The sequence below is a fragment of the Pteropus medius genome, unplaced genomic scaffold, assembly GCF_902729225.1.
Source record: "Pteropus medius unplaced genomic scaffold, Ma_sr-lr_union100, whole genome shotgun sequence".
Lineage (NCBI taxonomy): Eukaryota > Metazoa > Chordata > Mammalia > Chiroptera > Pteropodidae > Pteropus > Pteropus medius.
Window position 1 is genome coordinate 9,922,753 of NW_024347788.1, and position 23,370 is coordinate 9,946,122.

At 54.9% G+C, this 23,370-nt stretch overlaps 2 protein-coding genes across 2 annotated transcripts in view; one reads left to right on the plus strand and one right to left on the minus strand.

The window, feature by feature from the left end:
• The window catches only part of COG3 (component of oligomeric golgi complex 3), a 54,783-nt gene extending 51,495 nt beyond the window's left edge, over positions 1–3,288 (plus strand). The window contains exon 20 of the mRNA XM_039877331.1: positions 1,459–3,288. Coding sequence (XP_039733265.1) covers positions 1,459–1,488 — 30 coding nt within the window. The 3' untranslated portion in view covers positions 1,489–3,288. The remainder of the gene's footprint in view (positions 1–1,458) is intronic.
• Positions 3,289–8,976: 5,688 nt separating this feature from the next.
• ERICH6B (glutamate rich 6B) overlaps positions 8,977–23,370 on the minus strand; it is a 44,852-nt gene continuing 30,458 nt past the window's right edge. Inside the window, exons 7-12 of the mRNA XM_039877332.1 lie at positions 19,104–19,273; positions 14,807–14,892; positions 14,495–14,647; positions 11,533–11,758; positions 9,526–9,648; positions 8,977–9,234 (exon numbers count right to left, since the gene is read on the minus strand). Coding sequence (XP_039733266.1) covers positions 8,977–9,234; positions 9,526–9,648; positions 11,533–11,758; positions 14,495–14,647; positions 14,807–14,892; positions 19,104–19,273 — 1,016 coding nt within the window. The remainder of the gene's footprint in view (positions 9,235–9,525; positions 9,649–11,532; positions 11,759–14,494; positions 14,648–14,806; positions 14,893–19,103; positions 19,274–23,370) is intronic.

Genomic DNA, 23,370 nt, shown 5'->3' on the forward strand with positions numbered 1-23,370 from the left:
CATGACATGGGGGGTGTGGGGGGACAGCGAGCCACGGCTCCCGGCCAGCCACGCGATCCCGAGGGTAACAGCCGACACTCTGCAGTGCGTTCGTGGTGTTGGACGGTTTTGTCAGCCAGGCTGGTGTGAGTGTCTGAGCACGTTCGAGGCCGGCTAGGCTGAGCGGTGCCGTTCGGTAGGTTGGGCGTATCGAATGCGCTTTCAGCGTGCGGTATTTCCAGCTTCCGGTGGGTTTCTCAGGACGTGAGCCCGTCGTAAGTTGAGCATCTGTACAAACATTTTTAAACTTTGTTCATTTCGAACGTACAGAGAGCGCGGGCATGGCAGGCAGGCGCCTTCCCGGTGGTGGGCGTGTGCCGCGGGCTTCGCAGCGTTGTGGTCCCTCCTCCCCCGCCCTCCCGCCCCCTTCGAGTCATTTCAGAGGACGCTGGGTGACACTGCTCCTCGTTGGACTTCCTGACAGCACGGGGTCCTCCCACCCCCGCCCCGCGGTTACCAGAACAGGAACTGTGACATCGATGCTGTCACCTAAGTCACCGTCTGTGCTCAGCTTCCTCAGTTGTCCCAATAACGTCCTTTACGTGTGTTTTTCCCCGGTCCAGGGGCCAGTCCCAGTAGTGCTGTCGAGTGTCATGTCTCTTCAGCTTCTCTCAACCTGGGGCACTTCTGCAGCCTTGTCCCCTTTCTTGGCCTCCGCAAGCCAGCGGTTTTGTAGTGTCCCTTGATTTGGACTTACTTTTTTCTCATGACTAGATCCAGGTTTTGTATTTTGGCTAGGAAGAACTCAGAGGTGGTTTGGTGTCCCTTTCTTTTGAAGTACACATTTATACAAGGTTACGGCGTGATTATTTCGATTACCAAAATAGTTTGTGCTCTACAGGGGGTTCACTGCCATGTTCACTTAACTGCAAGTCTCGCTGGGGCTCGGTGGCAGAGTGCGGTGTGCAGGCTGCTTTTTCTCTTGTCACTGTGATGGGTTCTCTGGTTTTCTGCCTGGCTCTGGACAGGGCGCTCCTGGATCCAGTCAGAGTTAGCATGTGCTCTGAAATTCACGTGTCATGCCTGTTCTCATGCATTTAAAAGTCAGTGGAAGAATTTGACTTACACAACTTTTCCCAAAACACACTCTGCATAGAAAAAGGTGAAATCGATTATTTAGCTGTATTTCTGCCCTTGGACAGCGTTGGTACGTAGTTGTTTCTGTCATCTTCCTTGGATTCTAAATGTGTTGAGGGCCTGGCTGGGTGACGACGGAGGGTCACTTCCCACAGGTCTCCCCAAACTTAGCGCCCAGTGACGGCTTCAGGAATGAGACCAGCATTGCGGGTCTGGTCTTTACCTGGCAGCCTTGTTTACTGGTCTCTCAAAACTCTGAGTCTCTCGCCCTCGTTCTGTGTCTGAGGCCCTGGCCGCCTTCCCCACGGCACAGCTAACGTAGCCTTTCCCTTTGCTTTTCAGCTGAGCCTCCTCCTGTCTGTTTCTAAATAACCAGGCCTGTGGGCTGCGCGCGTGGATGGCCCGTCCGGTAGGAGTGGCTGAGGACGCACGTGACCTGCAGGGCATTGAGGAGTGTCCCCAAGAACCACACCGGCGTGCTGCTCAGTGCTGGCTGCGGAACCAAGTGTAAGCGGAGTGTGACAGGATTGGTGTTTCCCTTTTAAAAACATCCACATGCCAAAGATTCCTCTCTGAGCGGTGGTAACCGCCTCATCTAAGTGGCCACGAGAAACGTAAGTCTTTACGAGGCAGCGTGGCGGGCCCGCGGCGAGGCGGCCCTTAGCACTCGATGTGCGGTGGAGATCGCCGTCAGCAGCTCAGGCAAGGGCGAACCTGATGGAAATGGCGCTGACGAGCAGCTGCAGGGGTGAGGCTCGTGGAAGCGTGGAACCCCACGGCGCTCCCCCACCGCGCGCTCCACGCGGCCGGTTCGTGCTCCACACACGTGATTCCTACACTCGATTTCGTGAATGTTTCTCCTGTCGCGTCGAAGTTTAGTTTGGAGGAGGTCGGATCCTTCTGAGGACACATTCTGCTTTCCCCAGAATTCCGGAAGTTACCTTCCTGTGTATTCGATGTGAGATCAGGTACGGAAGGGTCAAGGGCAAGGGCAAGGGCAGGGAGCGGCATCCTCTGCGCGGCAGACACGTGCCGTGTCTTCCGTGGGCCTCGGGGAGCAGCAGGGAGTGTGCGAGTGGGGCGAGCTGCGTAAGGCGTCGGACCTGGCGCCTGAGGAAGAGCGCGTCTCGTGCCGCCACCGGCCACCGCCACCGGCCACCACCACCGGCCTCTGTCGCTGCCTTTGGCTCCAGTCGTCCTTGGAGAAGCTTTCACGTCCTGTGAACTCCGTGGCCGTGCTGCGCACCTGCTCCAGCAGAGACCCTTTAACTAACAGAGGCAAGGAGGATGAAGAGGCCCCCCCAAACCTGTACCGCACTGTATCAGGGATCTTCAGATACAGTAAGTTACGCACGTCTGTGCGTCGTCCTATAAATACCCGTTTCCTGATTGGACTGGTTTTGCCTCTGCCGCCATAGTGGAAGTAGCCTGCTTTTTGGTTCAAAAGGAATTTTGAGCTGTTCAAACACTAGTCTAGAGATTCAACACTGCGGAGGCTTCTGGAACCGTAGCCCGCAGACCTCACGCCACGCGACGAGCGGCACTCACATCCCCTTCAAGCAGACCCCACAGTGCGTAGGTAGGTTGCACACCCTGACGTCTGTCATGCTAAGCGGGTCACTCGTTTTCCAGCCCAGTGTAAGTCGGCGAAGGATGTCGCTCGATAGAGCTCAGCACTCTGTGCTTCGGAGGTAGAAGGTGATGAGGGTCCACGGTCATTCCTCTACATGGAATGAACGAATTAGGAGACTGTATTTACTTCCACTTAACTATTTTAAGTATGTGTTTAATGAAATAAACTGTAAAATACCCAGTTTTGTGTATGATATGTACATTTGATTTTTGTAAAGCCTTTCCAAAGAAATGAGGGCATGATTATTGTACATACGTGACCGATTTAATTTGATGTACAGAGCAGAGTGTGTTCTTAAGGATAAAAATATTCGACAACACTTGTTCTTGTGTTGAATCTTTTATTTTTTGAAACACGCAAACACCCTTACAAAGTGCTGAGTAGGTGATAGTGATCCAGCTTGTTTGCTAAATGAATATTTGTTTAAATCTGTACAGTTTCGAGTGTTCACTTATACAGAGAGTGTACATACTTTCAAATAATTAATTTAAAATGCTTTATATTATTTGGCTAGAAATTGCTGTTTTTAATAAATGTGAATTTTTTAAAAATAAAGATTTTTGCTTCCTACTTTGTCCTCATGGGTCTGTCATGTGTGTGAATGCTTAAATTTTTTTTTTTTTTTACTTGAAACATTTATTGAGCTACCCCGTAGATCCCCATGTGGCTGTAAGAAGTATCTCGTGCACCTCTCCCCAGCCCCCAGGGGCGACGTCGTGCAGGCCTGGCGCACCGTCCACCAGCGGGACGCTGACGTCCACGCGATCTCCCCAGCTCCACTGCTGCCGCGTGGATTCTTCTGGCAAGATAATTGTTGTGGAAAGACATTTCTGATGCATCTTAATGCTTATTTTGTTGAAAAAATTTAGTTTTTTCTTGATTTACAAAAGTGCCAGTCTTCTGAGTGGTGTCGACTGTGGTCGTTTGTGATGAAATTTAGCGTTATTGAAGTAGCCGTGAAAACGCTTTTGTAGTTTTCTTCTGGTTTAACAACTCCATGTGTTCGATTGTCTTCTGCTATTTCCTTACAAGTAAGAAAGAACAGTCAACTTTAGTTTTTGACCAGCGACCATTTGTACTGGATCCTGGGGACGAGGATGAGAACGTTATTTCTCAGAAAAGGGGCTTTTTTTACCCAAGAAATATCTTTACTTGGTCTTTGCATTTCTTTAGCCCCTTTGAATTTAGACGACTCCTCTTAAGCTTTGTTGGCTTGTTTTCATGGCACTGACTTTTTTTTTTTAAGTGTAGACTAGTTATAGAATGAACTGCAGTCCGGATGTGCCCGGGGTTCCTCATTACAATTCCGAATACCTAACAACTGCAGAACACATTCTTTTCAATGCATTCAAAGGCATCGCGTCCTTTCTGGAACATTCCTCTCCTGGCGGGTCTTCCGCTAGCTTGTCCATCTCGTTCCCGTCCCCCACAAATAGGAAGCAGCCGCTGGAAACTTGAAATAGTGGAATCCAATAAATAGTCATCTGGTGAATATATTCTTTCTTTTTGGAAATAAGGGGTTTTTCAAACCTTTTCTGATTATAAAAATATGTCCACTATAAGACATTTCTGTAGTGTTTGAATTTTAATATAAAATGTGAGAGTCTTTCATAAATGCACTCTGAAAGGTAACTGCTGTTAAATGTTTGGCATATAGGTTTTGGATTTTTCTGTGTATATTCTAAAACAATTTTTCTTATAAGATCGGGCTCTTTTACACATTTTTAACCAAGTGGGTTTTAATTATCAGCATATGCGCATACACACGTGAACGATTTGAAAGTGAACTGCACGCTTCATGACATCGTACCCTTAAATACTTCCGCATCCATCCCCAGTCACCAAGGGCATTCTCCTACAGAACCTAAATACCTTTATTATCCCCCCCAAATTCAGTAATTTCTAACGTGTAGTCCATATTTCAGTTTCCTCAATTGTCCCCCAAATGTCTCAGCTTTTTTTTTTTTACCCAGGTTCATACATTTTACTTGGTATTTGCATTTTTTTAGTCCCTTTTAAGACAACCTCTCTTAAGGTCTTCGTCGGCTTGTTTTCATTGCACTGATTTCGTTTTTTAAGTGGAGGGTGATTACAGAATGAACTACAGTCTGGATGTGCATGAGTTGCCTCATTTAATTGGAATCCCCAGCAGCTGCAGGACACATTCCTTTCAAGGACACGAGACATTTGCCAAGATTGACTTACGCTGGGCCCTAAAACCGGAAACCCAAACGTGATCTTCAGCCGTGGTTCTCGACAAGGGATGGCGCCCCCCGCCAAAGGGACATTCGGCAATGTCTGGAGACATTTTGGTTGTCCTGACTGGCATATGTATGTGTAGGGGTATTACTGGCTTCTAGTTGTTGGAAGTCAACTGGAGCTGTTAAATACCTTACAGCTCCAGTTGACTTCCAACAACATGCGACAGCCTCCCACAACGAGTAATTACCCTGCTGTGCTTAGGGACCCCAGTCTCTAGCACTTGCTGTCCCCCTCACCTGGCTCACCTGTCTTCACGTGGCACACGAGATGGTTTGCGTGTTTGTTTTTTGTCTGTCTGCTGCCAGCCCAGATTGTAAACTGCTTTTCTCTCGGCCAAGCTCACGAGGCGTGCGAGTGTGCGAGCGAGCATGCGTGCGTGCGTGGTTTTCCACGCTCGGGAGAGTTCTAGAGCAAGGAGGAGGATGGTCTCTGTGCTAGTCACTGGCTCGTTGCCTCAGCTCCAAATCCACTCTGTGTTGCCCTCCTTCGAGATGCCGAAGCTGGGCCCTGGAGACATGTCTCCTCTGCCAGCTGGTGCGACGTTAGGCTCTGTAGGGTGCTGGAGGTGCCCCGCAAGGCATAGGGAAGGGGGGGCTCTTTCCGGTGGGGCTGTTTTCTTTCCACACCGCAGCTGTCCGCAGAGCACGGAGGGCTGGTAGCGGTCGTTCTCCAGCGAGTTTTCCTGGTACCCAGTGGGAAGCTGCTGGCGGTCCAGCCTCTGCACCCTCGCGACCCCGTCCTGTGTACCTGCCCCCATCCTGGCAGCCACGGGCTGCAGTCCCGTCTGTCCCGTCTGCTCAGCAAGGTGTGAGTCAGGCGAGCTCTGCTTTGCATTTGCTGTTCTTGTTTCCCATGGAATTGTCCTTTAGTTCCCTTTTAGTATTAACTTGTTAAGTGGCCTTGACTGGCCTGTGACTGACACAGCCTTTGCTGGTTTGGTGACAAATGGGGCACTGCTGTCCTGTAGCACACTCACAAGGAGGACTAGGCAGTCAGAAAAAGGCACTCTGCAGCTGGTCCCCCAGTGCCGTAACCTGTATGTCGCCCTCAGTGCTCTCTCTCTCTGTCCTTGCCTCTCCTGGGGACCCCCAGCACGCACCCCCACGCCCACTCCCTCTCCTTTTCATTCATCAGCTCTGGCTCAAAGGCCACCTCCTCAGAGAGGCTTCCTGTGACCCCTCCCCCTCCCCCAGGTGACTCTGCTTCTTTGCTCCCGCGTGCGTTTCTCCACAAAGCCACCACGTCACCGTTTCGCTGTTGCTCGTGTCTCTGACCCCCGCTCTGTAATCCCCAAGGGCAGACAGCCCGTTCTCTCTTCGGTCCCCAAGCACATGCTAGGCATACACTGTTTGTGGCGTGGCGTAATTAAGTACTGAATTAACTAGGAATTCACTTCTCGGGGCCGGGGACCAGACTGGCCTCCTCCGGGTATTTGCTGCTGGAGTTACCCGTCGGGGACCCCGTGTGTAACAGGGCAGGGTCGAGCAGCTGCCCAGCTTCCCTCCCTTCCATTTCTAGGAGAAACACCTTTTCCTGCCAACTCATCGAGGATAAAATGAGTCAGAGAAATTGCCCCCTGGGGAAGCTGAGGGGCTGGGAGAGGCCGGGGTGTGAGGCAGACAGGGCGTTTAGGGCTGTATTGTGTCCCCCGCAGTGCCGCAGGCTGTGGTCTTCCTGGCAAACGGGGCTCTTGCAGATGTGGCCACTAGTTAGAGGAGGCCGTACTGGAGCGGGGTGGGCCCCCGTCCGGCACCGCCGGGGCCTGGATGAGAAGGGGGAATCTGACACACGCACTCGGGGAGAACGCCGCGTGGCAACCGGCAGCCCGGAGAGACGTCTGGAAACCCAGCGCCTTCCGGGGAGGCCCTTGACTTTGGACTCCCTGCCTCCACCACCGCCGGACAGTACGTTTCTGTCGCGGAAGCCGCCCCACTGTGTGTCCCCTTTGTCACGGCAACCCCAGCAAGCTGATGCAGGGGGAGGGGTCTGGAGTGTTAACGCCTGGCCCTCCGGGTGGCTACTTCATTTCCTTCGGCATCTGTGAGCTGATTGACTTTTCCTACTGAAAATCGTCCCTGGGTGACTTGGGATTCTGTCCGGCCTCTGACATCACAGATGCAGAGCAGCGGTCACAGGAGAAGCTGGTAAACCATATTTCTGTGAGATCTCCCGTCTAGCCAATGTTGGCAGCAAAATACTTTAAATCGGGGTTGACCAAACAAAACGCCTCTGCGGGGACACCTGTTAACAGCCGCTGCGTTAATGGAACCATCTTCTGACGGGAGAAAGACCAGGGGGAGGGAATGGCTGGTCACAGCAGGAGCCCACGTCTGTTCAGCGCCCTGCTGACTGCTTGGCTGATGCCAGGTCCTTTGGTCTTTGCTAGAACCTCCCTTCACCCCCCACATTTACAGACAAGGGAGCAGTCACAGAGTCACTCGCCCCCCCAGCGAGCAGGCGGTGGGGCCAGGGCACGTGCCTCTGACCCCACGGCCTTCGGTCCCGGGGGAAACGTCTGGCTCGGCTCTGAGACGGGGCTGTGAGCTTGGGAGGGCGCGTGTGTTGCCCAGTGTGACCCAGGAGCTTGTCGCTAGCGTCTGGTAAGGAAAGGGTCTTCTCCACGCACTGAGCAAAGGTGCAGAACTAACCAGGCCGCCTGAAAGGCGAGGCTGGCCCGTGAGGCACACGGCTGCGGGGGCCACGGTCACTTACGGCTGCAGCTGCGGCACGTCTTGGCTGATGGCACTGTTCACCGCCAAGGTGTGACAGTCACGTGGTGGAAGCGAGCGTGTAACGCTCTCCTCTGCCAGCCTTACCACTCCAGTCCTGCCCCGGCCACCCAGCCTCGCGGTTTGGGGTGACGACGGGACATTTGGCGAAGGTTAGGGGCAGGGGAGCAAGGTCCCAAAAGGTGGGGCTTGGGTGTGGCCATCCCTGGCAGGGAATGGCTCACTGCTAGGCTGAGCCGGAATAAGGGGTTTCCTGTACTGTCGGGGTTTAGCTGCAGCCGAGATCGTCCTCGGAAGTGTGCTGTGCCTATGTAGAAGGCGCACTGCCCGGCTCCTCTTCTAGAAACTACCACCCCTCCCCATGCTGAGGCATCTACGAGGAGCTGTGTTTCCAAGACATGACTCCACCCTCCCTCCCCACCCCGGGCCACACCGGGAGTGGCCTCCTGACCCAGGCCTCAGAGGCCACGGGTGAGGGAGAGCAGGAGACAAGGTCACGTGAACAGGCACATGGAACTCGGGCCTGCGAACAAGGCACGGGCCAGAGGTGCGCGTGCGAGGCCTTCCACGCGCCACCCCTGAGGACCCACTGCGTCTTCCGCCCAGGTTACGGATGCCATTTTGCTTTACCTACTCGAGTCGGTGGCTGCTACTGACCACAAGGGTCCCAGCTGCCGGAGGGGGTGGTTAAGTGTGGGTCCTTTTGGTTGGGCTTCGGTTGGGCCCTGGTTTGGGGGGCCTGCCGTAGGCTGCTGCTGGTCTGCTGCCTGGGCTTCCCTCCGCCTGGGCAGCGGTGGCGGAGCGGGTGTTTGCGACGGGGTCAGAGTGAGAGCCGCCTGCTCTGCTCTTTCTAGACCCATTTTACAGATGGGGACACTGAGGCATAAGGATAGCTGTCCGAGGTCACGCAGCCAACACTTGGCAGAGCTAGACTGGGGACAGTCTGAGTCCTGAGTCAACCTAAGTATACAGGGAGGCCACGAAAGAACTGCCACACTCAGGTCACCAGGAGAAGCAGGCGGCACCGGTGGGGCCGTGTATTGTCTGCGGGATCAACTTGCCGACGAGATTGTCCTTTCTGTGTCCGGTCTCAGCATCCACCAGATCTGCCCAACACTTTTTTTTTTGAATCAAATCGCTGTGACGGCTCCCGAATGACAAACCAGCTCTCGAAGGACCTACACGGGGCTGTGGGGTTTCCTTGGTGCCTCTGACGACCCCGCCTTCCCCAGACCTTCAGTAGGAGCTGAAGGAGCCGGGGACCAGGGTGGTGGCCACCTCGACCCGGGACCTGAACTTCTCGGTTAGGCTCGTGTTGTCTATCAGGAGGATGCCGGTGGCCTCCAGGAAGTTTTCCAACTCCGAGATGGTCAGGAAGTTCACGACTCTGCTCATCTTTCCCAGGAGGACGCGGATCTTCCGCACCCATGGGCCAGCGTCCACCTCCAGGGCCACCTGGCTCTTCATCTCGCTCAGCATGTCTGGGGTCACGAACTGCAGGGTTCATGGGGGGCCGGGTGAGGGCAAGTGCTGCCCTGGCCCCCCATCCCCTGCTCCCCGCCCCAGGATGAGGCCCCTGTGCCCAGGCCCCAGCCCTCACAATCCAGGGCAAATCCCACAAGGACCCTCACTGGACCTGCTCCAGGAGCCACATCCCAGCCTGTCCCCAAACCAAAGGGTGCCAGCGCCTGAGCCCCGGCATGGCTTGCCTTCCAAAGGGTGTGCCCCCTGGATGCGTCTGGCTTCTCCCCGTGATCCCCTACCGTGGGGGGAGACAGGCCCAACCACGGCCGAGAGACTGTCTGCCATGCCTGGCCATGAGCCCACGTCCACCTGGGCTCCCGAGAAGCGTATCTGGGCCACCTCTGCCTTGGTTTGTAGCCTACGGCAGACTGAGCCCAGGGCCCCCTGGAGGCAGGGGGAATGGCAAAGGCTGATGCCAGCATGTCCTGGCCTGTGAGGTATCCGGATTCTGAACTGTTTTCACACAGAGCGTCTTGCTGAAGCCTTACGATGACGCTGTGTCCTGTTTTACAGATGACAACAGGCTCAGAAAGACCAAGAGGCCTGTGAGGTGTCACGCAGGGAGTGGCGGGGCTGCCACCTGGCCTGCGAGCACCCGGACGGGCTGACGGCCAGCCACGTCTGCGCTGATCGGCCTCCTCCGGGCGCACCCTCCGCTGGCACCAGGCGCTCTGCCCGTGTCAGCCCTTTACCTGCCCTGTGGGCCGTTGATGTCCCTGGCCCTCCTCCCGCAATGCACCCCCGCCGCGATTCGAAGGCCAGTGGCCCAGGTCCTCACGCTCTCTCTTGGCTTGTCACCACTGTGCAGGGGCAGACGGAAAACTCGGGGCGGTCTGTGTGTGCCTCCTCTTTCCTGGGTCACCCGCTGGAAAGCCCAGGGCAGGTAAGGAGGCCGGGGCCTTATTATTCAGCCTGCAGAACAGCAGGCAAGGGAATCTCGGATGGCCAGCTGTCCGGCTCTGCTCGGCACCGTCCCAGCCTCAGTACGAAATGTCTCATGTCCTGGAAAACCCTCGGTCCTGGGCAAACTGGGGTGGTGGGTCACTCTAAGCCCACACATCCCCTCCGCGCCTTTCAGATAATATTTTCGCTGGCTTCTGCTGTGTGGCTGCTTCCTCCCTCAGCCTACTTCTCCGTCTGCCTCACTTCCCAGGAGACATGTCCGTCCGTCTGTCCGTCCGTCCGCTCATGCAGTCCTGAACGCCTCTCTGGCAGGTCTGTACGAAGCGCCTTCTGCAGGATGGGGCGGGGGAGCTGGAGCAGGAACGGTGGGTCCGAGGACACCCCCACTCCTCTCCTTGACTCTGGTCCTCGGGAGCGGGGCTCAGCCCACTCTCTTGTCCTCTTACGGTGCAAACTCTAGGGTCCAGACTCATCATTTGTAGGGGCTTGACTCGTGGCCCCCAAAATACATGTCGAAGTCCTAACCCGCAGTCACTCATGAATATCACTGTATTTAGAAATAGGATCTTTGCAGGTGTAATTAAATGGAGAACCGCAGGGTGGGGATTCAGGGCACGCCCTAAATCCAATGGCCGGTGTTCTTATAGGAGGCGGGAGAGGGAGATGGAGTGCACCGAGGGACACGGAGGGACACGGAGGGACACGGAGGGGAAGGCTCCTGAAGACAGAGGCAGAGACGGGAGCGATGGTGCCACCAGCCATCGCTGGGAGCCCTGAGAGCTGGGAGAGGCAGGAAGGACCCGGCCTTGGAGCCTCCGGAGGGTGGCACGGCCCTGCCAACACCTTGGTTTTAGACTTCTCATCTCCGGAACTGCGAGAGAATACGTTTCTGTGGCTTTAAGTCCCCCCGGTGTGTGGTCATGTGTCACGGTGGCCCCAGGAAGCTATTCCTTCCCCAGACTTTCTTGCCCGGCCTAGGCAGGGGGCCACGGCCTTCCAGGTGGCCATCTGTTTTGAGATGAGGACACGGATGGCAGGGCTGGGGACACGGACTTCTCCTTTGTTTCTGGCCCTGCCATCTGACAGGGCCGTCGTGAGTGTCAGGTGAGACAATGCGTGTTGACATTTTTTTTTTTGTCTGGCTCATGGCTGAGCGATTGGGGGATGTCAGTTTCCTCAGAGCCAAATCTCACGGCACGCAGATGTGAAATGAATGCCTTTGTGTATGGCCAAGCATCTGGGCGGGGTGGGGGGCCCCTTGTTTTCTGTGGGTGGGAGTCATGCAGAACCTGGCTGGGGCCCATGGCACGAACCAGTGCAATCCAGCCGTGGGCCGCCCGGCAGAGGCGTGGGAGCCGACCGTACCTTATACTTGGTACCCAGGTTTAAGTAGATGTGCTGCTTTTGGTGGGTGAAGCAGAAGGTGATCTTGTCCTGGCTCCTGATTTGCACCTCGATGTACTGGTTGATCCTTAGGGAGATGGGCCGGATGGGGGGCGCGTGGACGTGGTCGCTCAGGTTCCACCAGTTCCAGGCCTTCTGGGCTTGGTCTTTGGCAAAGTAGTAGCCCAGGTTTGGGCTCAGGCTCAACCTAGACCAAGACGTTGCATTGGCAGCCACTGTGCTTGGCCCTGGGGCGAAGGGCGCGGCCTCTCCTGTGGTGACACGGGCCTGCCCCTTCCCCCTTAACCGCCCCTCTTTCTTGGTCTTTCTTTGCCCACAAACAGGCCACAGGGGACCAGAGGTCTTGGCTCGTGGGAGAAGTCTCCACCAGGAAGGCGGACCCAAGACTAGGTGCTGCCTGTCTCCCCACCCGTGTCCGAGTTCCCTCTTGTCTTCTGTCCCTGGCCACCGGCTCCCATGCTGCTTCCTGTTCCCGGGATGGAGCCAGCACAGCCAGCTGGCTCCTGCTTAGCCTTCAGGTTTCAGCTTAAGCGTCACCCCCTGGGAGCAGCCCTGTCCTGACCTGCCCCTCTGCTTTCCTCCACCCCGTTGGTGTCCTCGTATAATCTACTAATCCGTCCAGTCGACCTTGCTATTTGCGATGTGCAGTTAGGGTCTATTAAGTCGCTTCGAATGTTAGTAAATACTGAACCCGTCGTCCTAGGAGAAATATAAGTGCACCTAGCTCACCTAGGTCACCTTAGAGCCTACAAACAGCCCGTCCCGGCCAATGCCACCTGGCCCCAGAGCTGGGGCTCCCTGCATGACACGGCCCTGTGCTCCTGCCTCCCTCCACCGCCCCAAGCCAGGGGACACCCACCTCGTTCAGCCTCAGCTGGGAGTGTGTGCATCAGACGACTTAATTTTCACTACTTGCTCATGTTTGTGACGCTACGTGAAACGCACACGTGCATGCGCGCACACACACGCACACGCGCACACACACACACACACACATACGCACGCACACTTGGGAGCAGTGAGTCCAGTAGTCACTAACCTCTCTATGCCTCAATTTCAACTAAAAAATGCAGATAATACCAGTGCTTTCCTCGTGGGGTCGTTGCGAGGGTTAGCTGCCTGCACACAGCAGGACGTCGGCGAACATTAGGGTTACAGTCGTCCACGGAGAGGGGACAGAGAGGGGACCCTTCTCTCACCCCGCAGGGCAGACCTGCGGGCTCCAACCCTTTACATCGCCCCCACCTTATGTCAGGCCCTCCCCGCTCCCCGGGGTTAGAGGTCAGCGCCTGCTTCGGGGGACCTGGCTCTGGGCTAAGGCTTCCTTGGGAAAGCAGGGTCTAGAACATCCTGAAATGTCTGAGGTCCCTCCTCAAGGGGTGCAAGGACCCCAAGCTATGGTGTGAGTAGACCCACCCACCAGGGTCCCTGATTTTAGGCAGGTCTGGGGCCCCTCGCTGGGTGGGAGGGACCCTGAAACTTGGTGGGAGGTCTGGTCTGGGTTTCCTCAAGCCCAGGGCCTGGAGTTTGGGGGAGAAGCTGGGGTTTAGCGTCCACACACCCAGCAAACTACAACCACGCCCTCTACCTTCTCTGATGAGGTGGACATCAGAACATGACCCGGGAATGCTGAGACAGCGTGGCTGCAAAGCCGTCCCGTGCCCGTGCAGTGTGGGGCTCCCCCCAGCCCAGCCTGGGCAGCAGCTGCGGGGATCCCTGGCACCGATTCGGGGGGTGGGCCCTGCCTGACAGCTCTGTGCTTCCCGAAAAACTTGGAAGATCTTTTCCAAAAATGTCCCGTGACAACAGAACTGTGTTCTGATGAATCCCCTTAGGGGGATTTTTCTTGGGGTCACATTTTTCTTGGGTGCTGCCATCCTCGGGAATGGGGAGCCCATTCTGCCGTGTGTGTGGCCTTTTGGGGGTGACGGGAGTGGGGGGAGTACGCAGGGACGGTTTCTCCCCCATCCAGGTCTCTGATGCCCAAATGCCTTCAGCACTGCTTTGCTGTGGTTTAAGTCAAGCCAGAGCATGCAGCTGCCCTCAGGGGAGGCAGGACAGGGCGGTCAGGCAGCAGCGTCCAGCTGGGTGTGGAGGGGCCGCTTGCCGTGGGCAGAGGGGCCAGGCCAGCTGGGGTAAGGGTGGAGGTCCCTCGGCGTGTCCTGGGCTTTGGTCGGTGGCCCGGTGGGCAGGACCCTTCATGGGCCGTTTGCGGAGATTTACGAGGCCGCGCCGAGCCTCACCCACTGGCTATCAGCACCGGGCAGCCTCCCTCCTGTCCTCGCCAGAGGCGGGGGCGCTCAGCGTTAGAGGGAAAAGCCACCTGTGTGTCTCCCACCCTCGAGCTGTGACAAGGTTAGCAGCTTCAGAAAACTTTCAGGGCAAGAGGATGGCAGGTCCCAAGGCAAGAGGGAGACGGTCCCTGGGCTGGCTGCGAGGCTGCTGCCCGAGGCCTGAAAGCAAGGCTGGGAGAGAGGGAGCCTGCCCTCCAGGACAGGACATCCGGGCCCATTTCCTCATAAAGCTGAGGCTTCCCTGGAGTCTGGGGTGTCAGCACAGCAGCCACCCTCACCCGGGCCGTGGGGGGCCAGGGAGGCAGCTCCCCGCCGGTGGTGATGAGCGAAGTGTCCCGCCATTATCTCACGGCCCTTGGGGGCCGTGGCCCTGGCAGACGGGCCGTGCTGGGCAGCTGCTGCCGGCTCGTGGGCACTGGCCACTTTCTGAAGCCTCGGAGGCTGGTGGAGGGTGCGCCGGCCTGGGGTCCCACACCCGGCTGACCTGCCCAACCGCGTGGGAGCTTTGAAGAATGCAGAGCTCCAGGCCCCACCCCAGCCTGACGGTCAGAATCTGGAGGGCGGATGGAGACTTCAAGCACACTGCTTTCCACGGAAAAGAGTGCTCGGGACACATGGCCCACACTCACCAGATTTCTCTGTTGTCGTCATGGAAGGTGGCGTGGCCGCTGTTGTTGACGAGGGCCTGCATTTGCATTTCTTTGCTGTCTTCCAGAATGATGTACGTGAACTTGCTCTCTGCCGAGCTGAGGATGAGCAGAGCCAGGTTCCTGGACGGGTAGCTAGAAGGTGGTTAAGGCACAAGCAGCCTCTTGGGGTCCCCTTGAAAAGGCAGAGCCCGCAGAGTTTGCGGGTTCAGTAAAACCCAGGCCCCGGCCCCAAATCACACACGTGTTAGGCGCCATATGTGTCTTTATGTGTCTTCGTGCTCTAGCGGATACTATATCTGGCCCGATCCGTCAGGAAAGAGAATTTGGAAGATGTCCTTGTTGGGGTAGAGATCTAGTTTTGCGTCGCCTTGATGCACCTGGGGAGAGAAGATGAGCCTATGAGAAGCTCACAGGGCTGATTGTCCCAATTCAGGTCCCGGTGCTCGGGACCTGTCTGCCTACCCTGCGTGCCCTGTGCCACCCCGCCCACCAGCTGGCCGGGGAGTCTGTGCAGGAGACCCCTCAGGGCCTCGGTTCACGTGTCCATGTGGCGAGGAGGCTGAAATGGGTCAGTCTGCGTGTGAGTGTGCAGATTTTAAACTGTCACTTCACTCTGGTGCTCGTCGTTTATATTCATTTCCCATGACAACGTACCACAGACGGGGCCCATTTGAAAATGCAGAAATGTGTTCTCCGTCCGCCGCGGACGCCAGCAGTCTGAGGTCAAGCCGTCGGCAGAGACGGTCCGTCCCGGAGGCTCCGAGGCCGAATCTCTTTCACGCCTCTCCCAGCTTCATCTTGTCACGTGCGTCATGTCACTCCGGTCTCTCCCTCCGTCTTCACGGGCCTTCTCCCCGTGTCTGTGACTTCACGTGGCCGTCTGCTTGTCACAACGCACAGTGGCCCACCCCGCTCCTGTGTGACCTCGTCTTCATGAACTACGGCCGGTTTTCCAAATCAGGTCACATCCTGAGGCACTGGGGCTTAGGGCTTAAACATATCTTTTCGAGGGGAAAGAATTCAACTCATAATGTTGGTATGTTTGGGGTTTTTATTTCTTCTTGAGTCTGCGTGAGTAAATTATATGTTTCTAGAAAATCGTTTATTTTACGTAAAATTTTCAAATGTATTATTATAAATATTTTTTTTATATAATGTTGAAAAAAATCTTTTCCTTGTATTTATGTTCTTGTCTTCACTCTTTATGTTGTTAATACCTTCTCGCTCTCTCTTTTTTTTTCCTGGATCAACCCTGCCTGAAGATTGGCCCCTTTTGTTAGTCTTTTCAAAGACTATTCTATTTATTCTGTTATTTCTTTTTAATTGTATCAACTTCCGCTCTTATTATTGTCATTTATACACTTCTACTTTTTGTGGGTTTTCTGTATTGCTCCATTTAATTTTTCTAATTTCCTGAATTGAATCTTAAGCTCATCTTTTCGATCTTCCTCCTCCTTCTTTAACATAAGCATTTAAAGTTATAACGTTTCTCTCAAAATACTGTTTTAGCTGTTTCCGGTGAGTGTAGTTATTATTTACCTGTCATTGCATTCGAAATATTTTCAAATTTCCGGTGTGATTTCTCCTTTGACACGCACGTTATTTGCAGGTGTGTTTTCAAACCCGCACGGTGCCAGTCGCTTTTGCTCTGTTCTTATCATTACTGATTAAAATGCATCGGGGCGAGAGACACGGTCGCTCTGATGCCAGCCCCTCGGGGTTTGCCGAGAGTAGCTTTGTGGCTTAGTGGGTGATCACTTATGGTAGCGATTTCGAGGGCGCTTGGGAATGATGCAAGGGACCCGATCGTCTCTCGTTCCCAAGCGGCGGTAAAACCCGGGCTCCTGGGTTGTCGGGACGTGTCCTACCTACTGCTGCCGCTGCCCCCCCGCCCGTCACGGCACACGCGCCGCCCCGCCCGCACCTGTTCACACGCTCGCCCTTCTTTCTGCCTTTCCCGTTTCTATCTCTGGTATTATTTCCCTTACTTTCTTACACACTCAGCTCTGTGTTTAAAAGGACACTTTTTTTTTTTTTACGTATCATCTAAATTTCCCAGGTGTTCATAGCCAGCTTTTCAGGTCATCTCTAGAAGTCAGACCAGTGACTTTCAAAGTATTATTTTAAACAGCTGAAGAATCCTTGGTTCATGAAAACTTGCGGCAGAATGCCAAGATCTATGACAACAAAAGAAACAGGTGCAGCCGCTTGCGGCAGGATGGCTGCGGGCAGGTCGCTCAATGCGCCTCTGGGTCGAAACCACCGTGAGTTCCTAGGACTGACTCACCGCACTCAACACTCGACTTCCCTACACAATGACCCTACAAAGGAGGCACAGTCATTGTCCCCCTTTAAGAGAGGCTAAGTGACTTACACCAAGTCATCCGGTGAGAGGGGGGCCAGACCCCTGCAGTCCGCTCCCCGACAGGCTGGGAACACACTGCCTCCCGCACGTAGTGTACAGATCACTGCTCTTTTTTTTTTTTAAATCTAAAAAAGTGCCTCGTAAGAACACGTCTGTGGTGGGGTCGCTCTTGATGGCCTGTAAAAAGCTTCTAGATGAGGCTCGTTGAAGAGGATATTTATATTTGGGGTCTTCCTTTCCAAAGCCACCCGAGAACCCAGCATTGACTCGGTCGCTTGGGCCAAGGCGCTTGGAGCCACGCTCTTCTCTCGCTCACATCCACTTCCGGTTCGACAGGAAGCCCTTTTGATTCCCTCTTCAAAAACTATCCCAAATCGGACCGCGTTTCACCACCTCTCCTGCCAATACGTGGCGGAGATGCCCACCGTCTCTCACCTGAATGGATGGCCGGGCCCCCGCGTGGGTTTTCTGCCTTTTTCTTGCCCTCTTCAACCTCTGCTCCATACGGCAGCCAGAAAGGTTCTTGTCGAGCAGGCCAGGTGATGTTTCTCTCCTGCTCGAGACCCTCCGATGGCTTCAGCTCATCCTCAGGATAAAATTCGAGTCTTACTGTGACTCACCAGGCTCTACCAGGTCGGAGCACCCAAGCGCATGCCCTGCCCTCTCTAACTCACGGCGAGACAGAGGCCTCAGGGCCTTCGCATTTGTTTGTTCTGCTTAGAACACTCTCCCGCCAGGGACCTGCACGGCTCGCTCGTCCTTTCACGCACGCCTATGCTCAACGGCACGCGAGCCCCCCGCCGCCTCGTCCCCATGGCACCTGACAGTATCTGGTGTCGCACTGAACAGTATTTTCGTATACAGACTGTCTCCTCAACGGGAACTTCAGCTCCATGGGCTCAGGGGCTGTGTCTCGTTTACTCTTGTGCCTCCAGCACATAGAAGGGGTCCTGGCACCGTAGGTTCTCAGCATACATGTACAGAAGGCATAAAGTCTATCACATGGTTCTAGTTCCCATGCGATGCTCCCTTTTGAGCTTCAGACCCGATTGTCAACGCACTCCCGATGACTAATGTTCTGAGACTAGTTGTCACTTATGACTTCGTAGTATCCATCTTTATACACACACCATGGGACTGAGTTTTTAAAATAGGCTTTATTTTTTAGAGCAGGTCACAGCCAAATTGAGCAGAAAGTGTACAGATTCCCCACACCTCCCGTCCCGCGACAGGCTCAGCCTCCACCACTGTTGATGTCCTGCACCGCAGTGGACATTTCCACCGTCAAGGGACCTGCCCTGACACGTCCTCATCACCCAGAGTCCACGGCTCATCTTAGGCTTCGCTCTTGGTCTCGTACGTTCTATGGGTTTGGACGAATGAATAATGACGTGTGTCCACTCATGGTCTCATGCAGGGTATTCTCACTGCGCTGGCCATCCTCTGTGCTCCGCCTGCCCAGCCCTCCTCGCAAGCCCCGGGCAACCGCTGACACTTTCACTGTCTCCTTGGTTCTGCCCATTTCAGGATGTCATAGCGTTGGACCCTTGGACGACATGGTTTGAACTGCACAGGTCCGTCCACGTATCCGCCTGTAAGACCCACGCAGTTCAAACTCGTGTTGTTCAAGAGTCTGTTGTATTTTTGATGTGCAGTTGGGAATCTGTGCCTGTGGAGGGTTATATTTGATTTTTGACTGTGTGTCAGGGGTACCCTTCATTAACCGTATAGTTGGATTCATACAGTATGTAGTCTTTCCTGATTGGTTCTTTTAGTTACATGAATCTAAGGCCCTTCTATGTCTTTTCATGGCCTGATAGCTCATTTCTTTTTAGCACTAAATAATATTCCGTTGTATGAATGTATCACAGGTTATCCATTCACCATGTGAGTGATTTTTGATATAGATTGTAAATTTATTAGGAGAGGGACCTATATAATGTAATACCTATTTCCTTTGCTCTACTCCCAATCCCATTCCATTGCCAAATACCAGCCCTGCGGTAAGCAGGGTGTCCGGGAACCCTAGTAAGAGTTTTAGTCAGTCCGTGGTGACCCACACACTCAGGTGTGCGTCTAGACATCGGGCACGTTTTTCTTGTTTGTATTCACGTTTTGTGTTGGTTCTGACAGCTCCCCGATGGGTGTGTGTGTGTGTCTCTCACCTGAGCCCCCAAAAAACCCCTTGGACATAGTGAAAACACCAGCGTACTGCCCCCTTACCTCAATCTTGTCCTTGATCCATTCCGTATCTATTTCTAATTTCTTCTTACGACGAACAACGTGACGAGGTTTTTTGACTTCTTGCTTCTCGGGCTCCTCGACTTCTGAGGATTGACTCCCAAAGTGATATGTGATAGTAGGCATATCTACAACCTTGGGGTTGAGCAAGTCTTTGGTGGAAAAAAAGAAAAAAAAAAGCTTAGGTCTGTTTCTCTCAAAGAGAGAGTTTGGGGGTTTGGGGTGACAGCCGCATTCTCTCAAGTGAAGAAGGCTGCCGGGAAGGAGCGAGCCTTTGAAGAGAGGTTGGATTTCCAGCTCTCGTTTATTCTATTCATTTATCCAACACCTGTTTACCAAAGGCCGACGACGTGCCAGCCCGGTGCTAGCTGCCAGATGCCATGTGGAGAAGACCCAATCTGGGGATGTGAAGGGTGACACGATAGCCACGGGCCAACAATAAGTGTGGCTGCTAATTCAGTCAATTAAAAAAATAGGCTGAAGTGGGGAGTTGCTGGAAAAGGAAGCAAACATGTTATTTGAACTTGAAGCGTAAATGCGTATGAACACACCACTTCAAATGTAGGTCAAGGTCTTTGCGTGTGGGTCTGATGGGCTCTGTGATCATTTTTGCTCAAACCACATATGTGTTGCCTATAATGTCAATTACGGCAATTTCTGAATAGTCTGAGCATAGAATGACAGAGTTTTTAAAGTTCCCTGTATTCCTCAATCTATTAGGAGTGTTTGGTGCACATCTAGATCCAAGCAATGTTTTCTTAAAAGGCTGTTTTCTTATTGGGTCTTCTTGAGGCATTCGAAGCATAATTTAAATTCTTAAAGCATTAGTTTCCTTAGCAGTGATAAGTTTCTTTTTATCTTCATTTTTGTCTATTTTCTTTTAATAATTGAATTTTGGAACTGAACTAGTAAGGATGCCTCAGGAACAGTCCCCGCCCCAGGTGACCCTTGGTGGACATGTGACGACGGGTGGGAGCGGCATAGGTGCCAGCCCGAAAGCGCCCGGCCGGAAGGGGTGGCCCTGGTCCCCCCCACAGCCAGGTTAGGGGGCAGCCAGCTAAGAGAGCTTGGCTGTCCCACCATTGGGGTCAGCACAGTGTTGGAGGAGGTCATCGAGAGGACGTGGCCGCTGGTTGACCCAGGAGCTGGCCCCGGGCATTCGGAAGCTCCTCCCCCTCCCATCCTTGGAAGTGACTGTGCCCACCGTTCCCACAGCTGGAGCCACTTCAAGGCCACTTCAAGGCCACGGCCTTGAGAGAGCCACACGCTGTGACACCGGGTCGCTGAGGATGCCACTGAACCTGGGGAAGGCCTCTCTGTCACCTTGGAGGTCGCTGGGCGGTCACGGAGAGCCAGTGGTCTCGCTGCCGCCCCCGACGAGCCTCCCAGTGAGCCCCCGCGCGGGGCGAGCCTGCCGCCCGCCACTCCGGGCTAGATTTCCGCTTTCTGCTGTGTCTCCCTGCCCTCCCTCCATCGGGCTCAAGGGCGTTTCTAGGTCCACCTGGGAAGCTCCCAGGTGTGCACACCAACACACAGGATGGCGCCGGCGCTCCCCGGCGGGGACTGAGCCTGGGCCTGAGGTCGAGGAGACTTCCGGGGGAAGTCAGGTCTCTGATGGGCGACAGGGGACCCCTAGCTAAGAGCCAGAGGGTTGCAGGCTACAGCGGGACTGAGTGAGTGGGGACAGACGGCTCAGGACTGGCAGGAGGGCTGGGTCACTCCTTTACGCACCACTCAGTGAAGCGCTGTAGTGTGCCTGAGTGCCAAGAACTGCCCTGGGCCCAGGGACACCGTACTCCCTGCATCCCCTCTGGTAGGGGACACAGACACTAAGTAAGTGAACAGATAAACCGTAACGTGCCAGACGGCTGGGTGTGCTCTGTAGTATTATTAAGCAGGGCGAGACAGGTGGAAAGCAATGTGGGTGTGCGTGTGTGCGTGTGTGCGTGTTGCCCACACGCACGCTGGTGTGCGTAGGGCGACCACGGGAATGATTTCTGAGAAGGTGATGTTTAAACGGAGACCAGAATGACGTGAGGGCACCGGCCACAGGGCAGCCGGGGCGGAGAGAGCTCTAGGCGGAGGAGCCGCGAGGGCGAAGGCCCCGTGGCGTTGGGACTGGACAGGGGCAGCCTCTGGGGGAGGCGGGCGTTTTCCCAGAGGCTGCGCAGGGCCAGCCAGGAGATCTAAAGGACTGGGTGCCGTGAGAACAGCTGTGAGTGGGAGCGGCGGAGCCTCAGGACCCCGGGAGGCCACTAATTAGAGCTCAGAGTGGGACCTTTCCTCAGGAAAAGGAGCAGCGTGTGGCGGGCAGGGGCGGGGTCTCTTGGGGACCCTCGTAAGCGGCCTGGGCTTGTCCTCTGAGGAGTCCCTTCCCCAGAGCTCGCTGACAGAACGGATTTGTCAGCGTGGAGAATCTGAAGCGACCCGCCTGCGGCTCCCGGGGGCCCGTTAGAGATGAGCAGAAAGCACTTCTGAGGTGGCGGTGATGCTCATTTTCTCCCGTCGGGATGTCAACATCATGGACGTTCTGGTTCGTGCCGTGCACATGGCTCTGCCTCTACTAGGTGAAGCTTTAGGCCCTTTTTCTGAGCCTCAGTTTCCTTAGAAGGGAACAGTGCTGCCTACCGTGACCTCCGGGGTCACCGTGAAATGATGCCGGCCTCCTGGGAGGCGAGATCTGTGTCCTTCACACAGGGAGCTTTGAATCTGAATGGTTCGTGATCGAAGCTGTGTCATGTTCTCTCACTGCTTTTCGCCAGACTCGGTGGCTCTGAACAGGGAAGGCTACACAGTCCGAGGGGCCCTGTGCAAAGCGAAAATGCAGGGACCCTTGTTCCAAAATTTTTAAGAAGTTAAAGACAGCGACAGCAGAGCCTTAACCCAAGCGTAGGGCCCTTGTACGTGTGGGGCCCGTGTGGCCTCAGAGGTCACACGCACGCCCAGAGAGCCAGCCTGGGCCGTGAGCTCGGCATGTTTAGAGACGCGGGCTGTGCGCCTGGCATGGGGAATAATGGCGGGAAACCGCAGGTCAGTGAGTTTGCATCTCGGAGGAGATGGGAGATTTCTTTGGGGCCGGCTACATCCGGGGATGCCTCATCAGTTTGGCATGATGCTTTTCTGTATAAAAAGCTCAAACCTTCCAGGCTCCAGTTGTCCAGAGCAGCAGAGAGGGAAAAGGGAGGGGTGGGTGGGGTGGGGGTGGCAGAGGGAGGTGGAGGAGGGAATGCAGCCAGTTGTATTAAGTCAAACTTCACCTTGCAGTGGGAAGTCCCATCCTGGGTATGTGACTGCAGAGTCCGGAAAGGCTTTAATGTCTTCAAAGGAGCACAAGACCATGTGAGAAACGCTTGCTGAGTGCCGGGTCTGTGCCTGGCTGAGGGGCACAGAATGAAGGACACAGGTGTCTGCAGCCCAGAGGGCATAGAGATGTGGGCGGTAGACAGGTGGGGCACACTGAGTGTGGCGGCCATCTGTTATGTGTTCAGCTGCTGAGCTTCTGAACCCCCGCCTTGTTTGGGGGCACCCCATCGTGAGTCTGGGCGGGAAGCGGGGCTCCCCATTATGGAAACTGAAGGGGGAGTCCTTCTTCTCTCTGCCTCCTGACCCCACTGAGGACGTGAGACCTGCACTTGGAAGGACCGCGTTTCTTCTCTGGACCCGCTGGCCTTTCATTGTGCACTGAACGTGCCAAGAGGGTGAGCCCCGGGTTCGCCCTGAGCGTTGGGTGTGAGTGTGGCTGGGTGGCCGCAGGCGAGTCCCTCGTCACCCTCTGAGCCTTCCTTCTTTGTGCCAGTTCCTCTGCTTATGAAATGAATTCCGGTCGGGTAGCAGGTGTGAAAACGTCTAGCTCACAGCAATTACCCCTTTAGGTCGGGGCGGAGATTAGTACTGGGGACAGGAGCACTGCCTTGACAGGAACTCTGAGGCTGCGTCCTGCCTCAGTGAGAAGCAGCGCCGTGATTGATTAGTTATGCCTGCCACGGGTCCTTGCCATTCTGCATTGGTCGGATCCAGTAATCTGAGATATTCTGTACGGTGGGTGGTTTGGACTTTCTGAATTGAGTAGCCTGGTAGCTTAGGCTCTTGGCTCAGGCTTTCCATAATTACTCCCCCCGCAAAAAAACTGGCAACCTCCATGATCAGCAAATCTTAATAGCTGGACCTCAGACGCCCTCAGCATCTGGTAAAGGGGCTACTTCCCAAACCTTATGTTAATAATGATTTCGTAAAGCCCCCGGATCGAGGT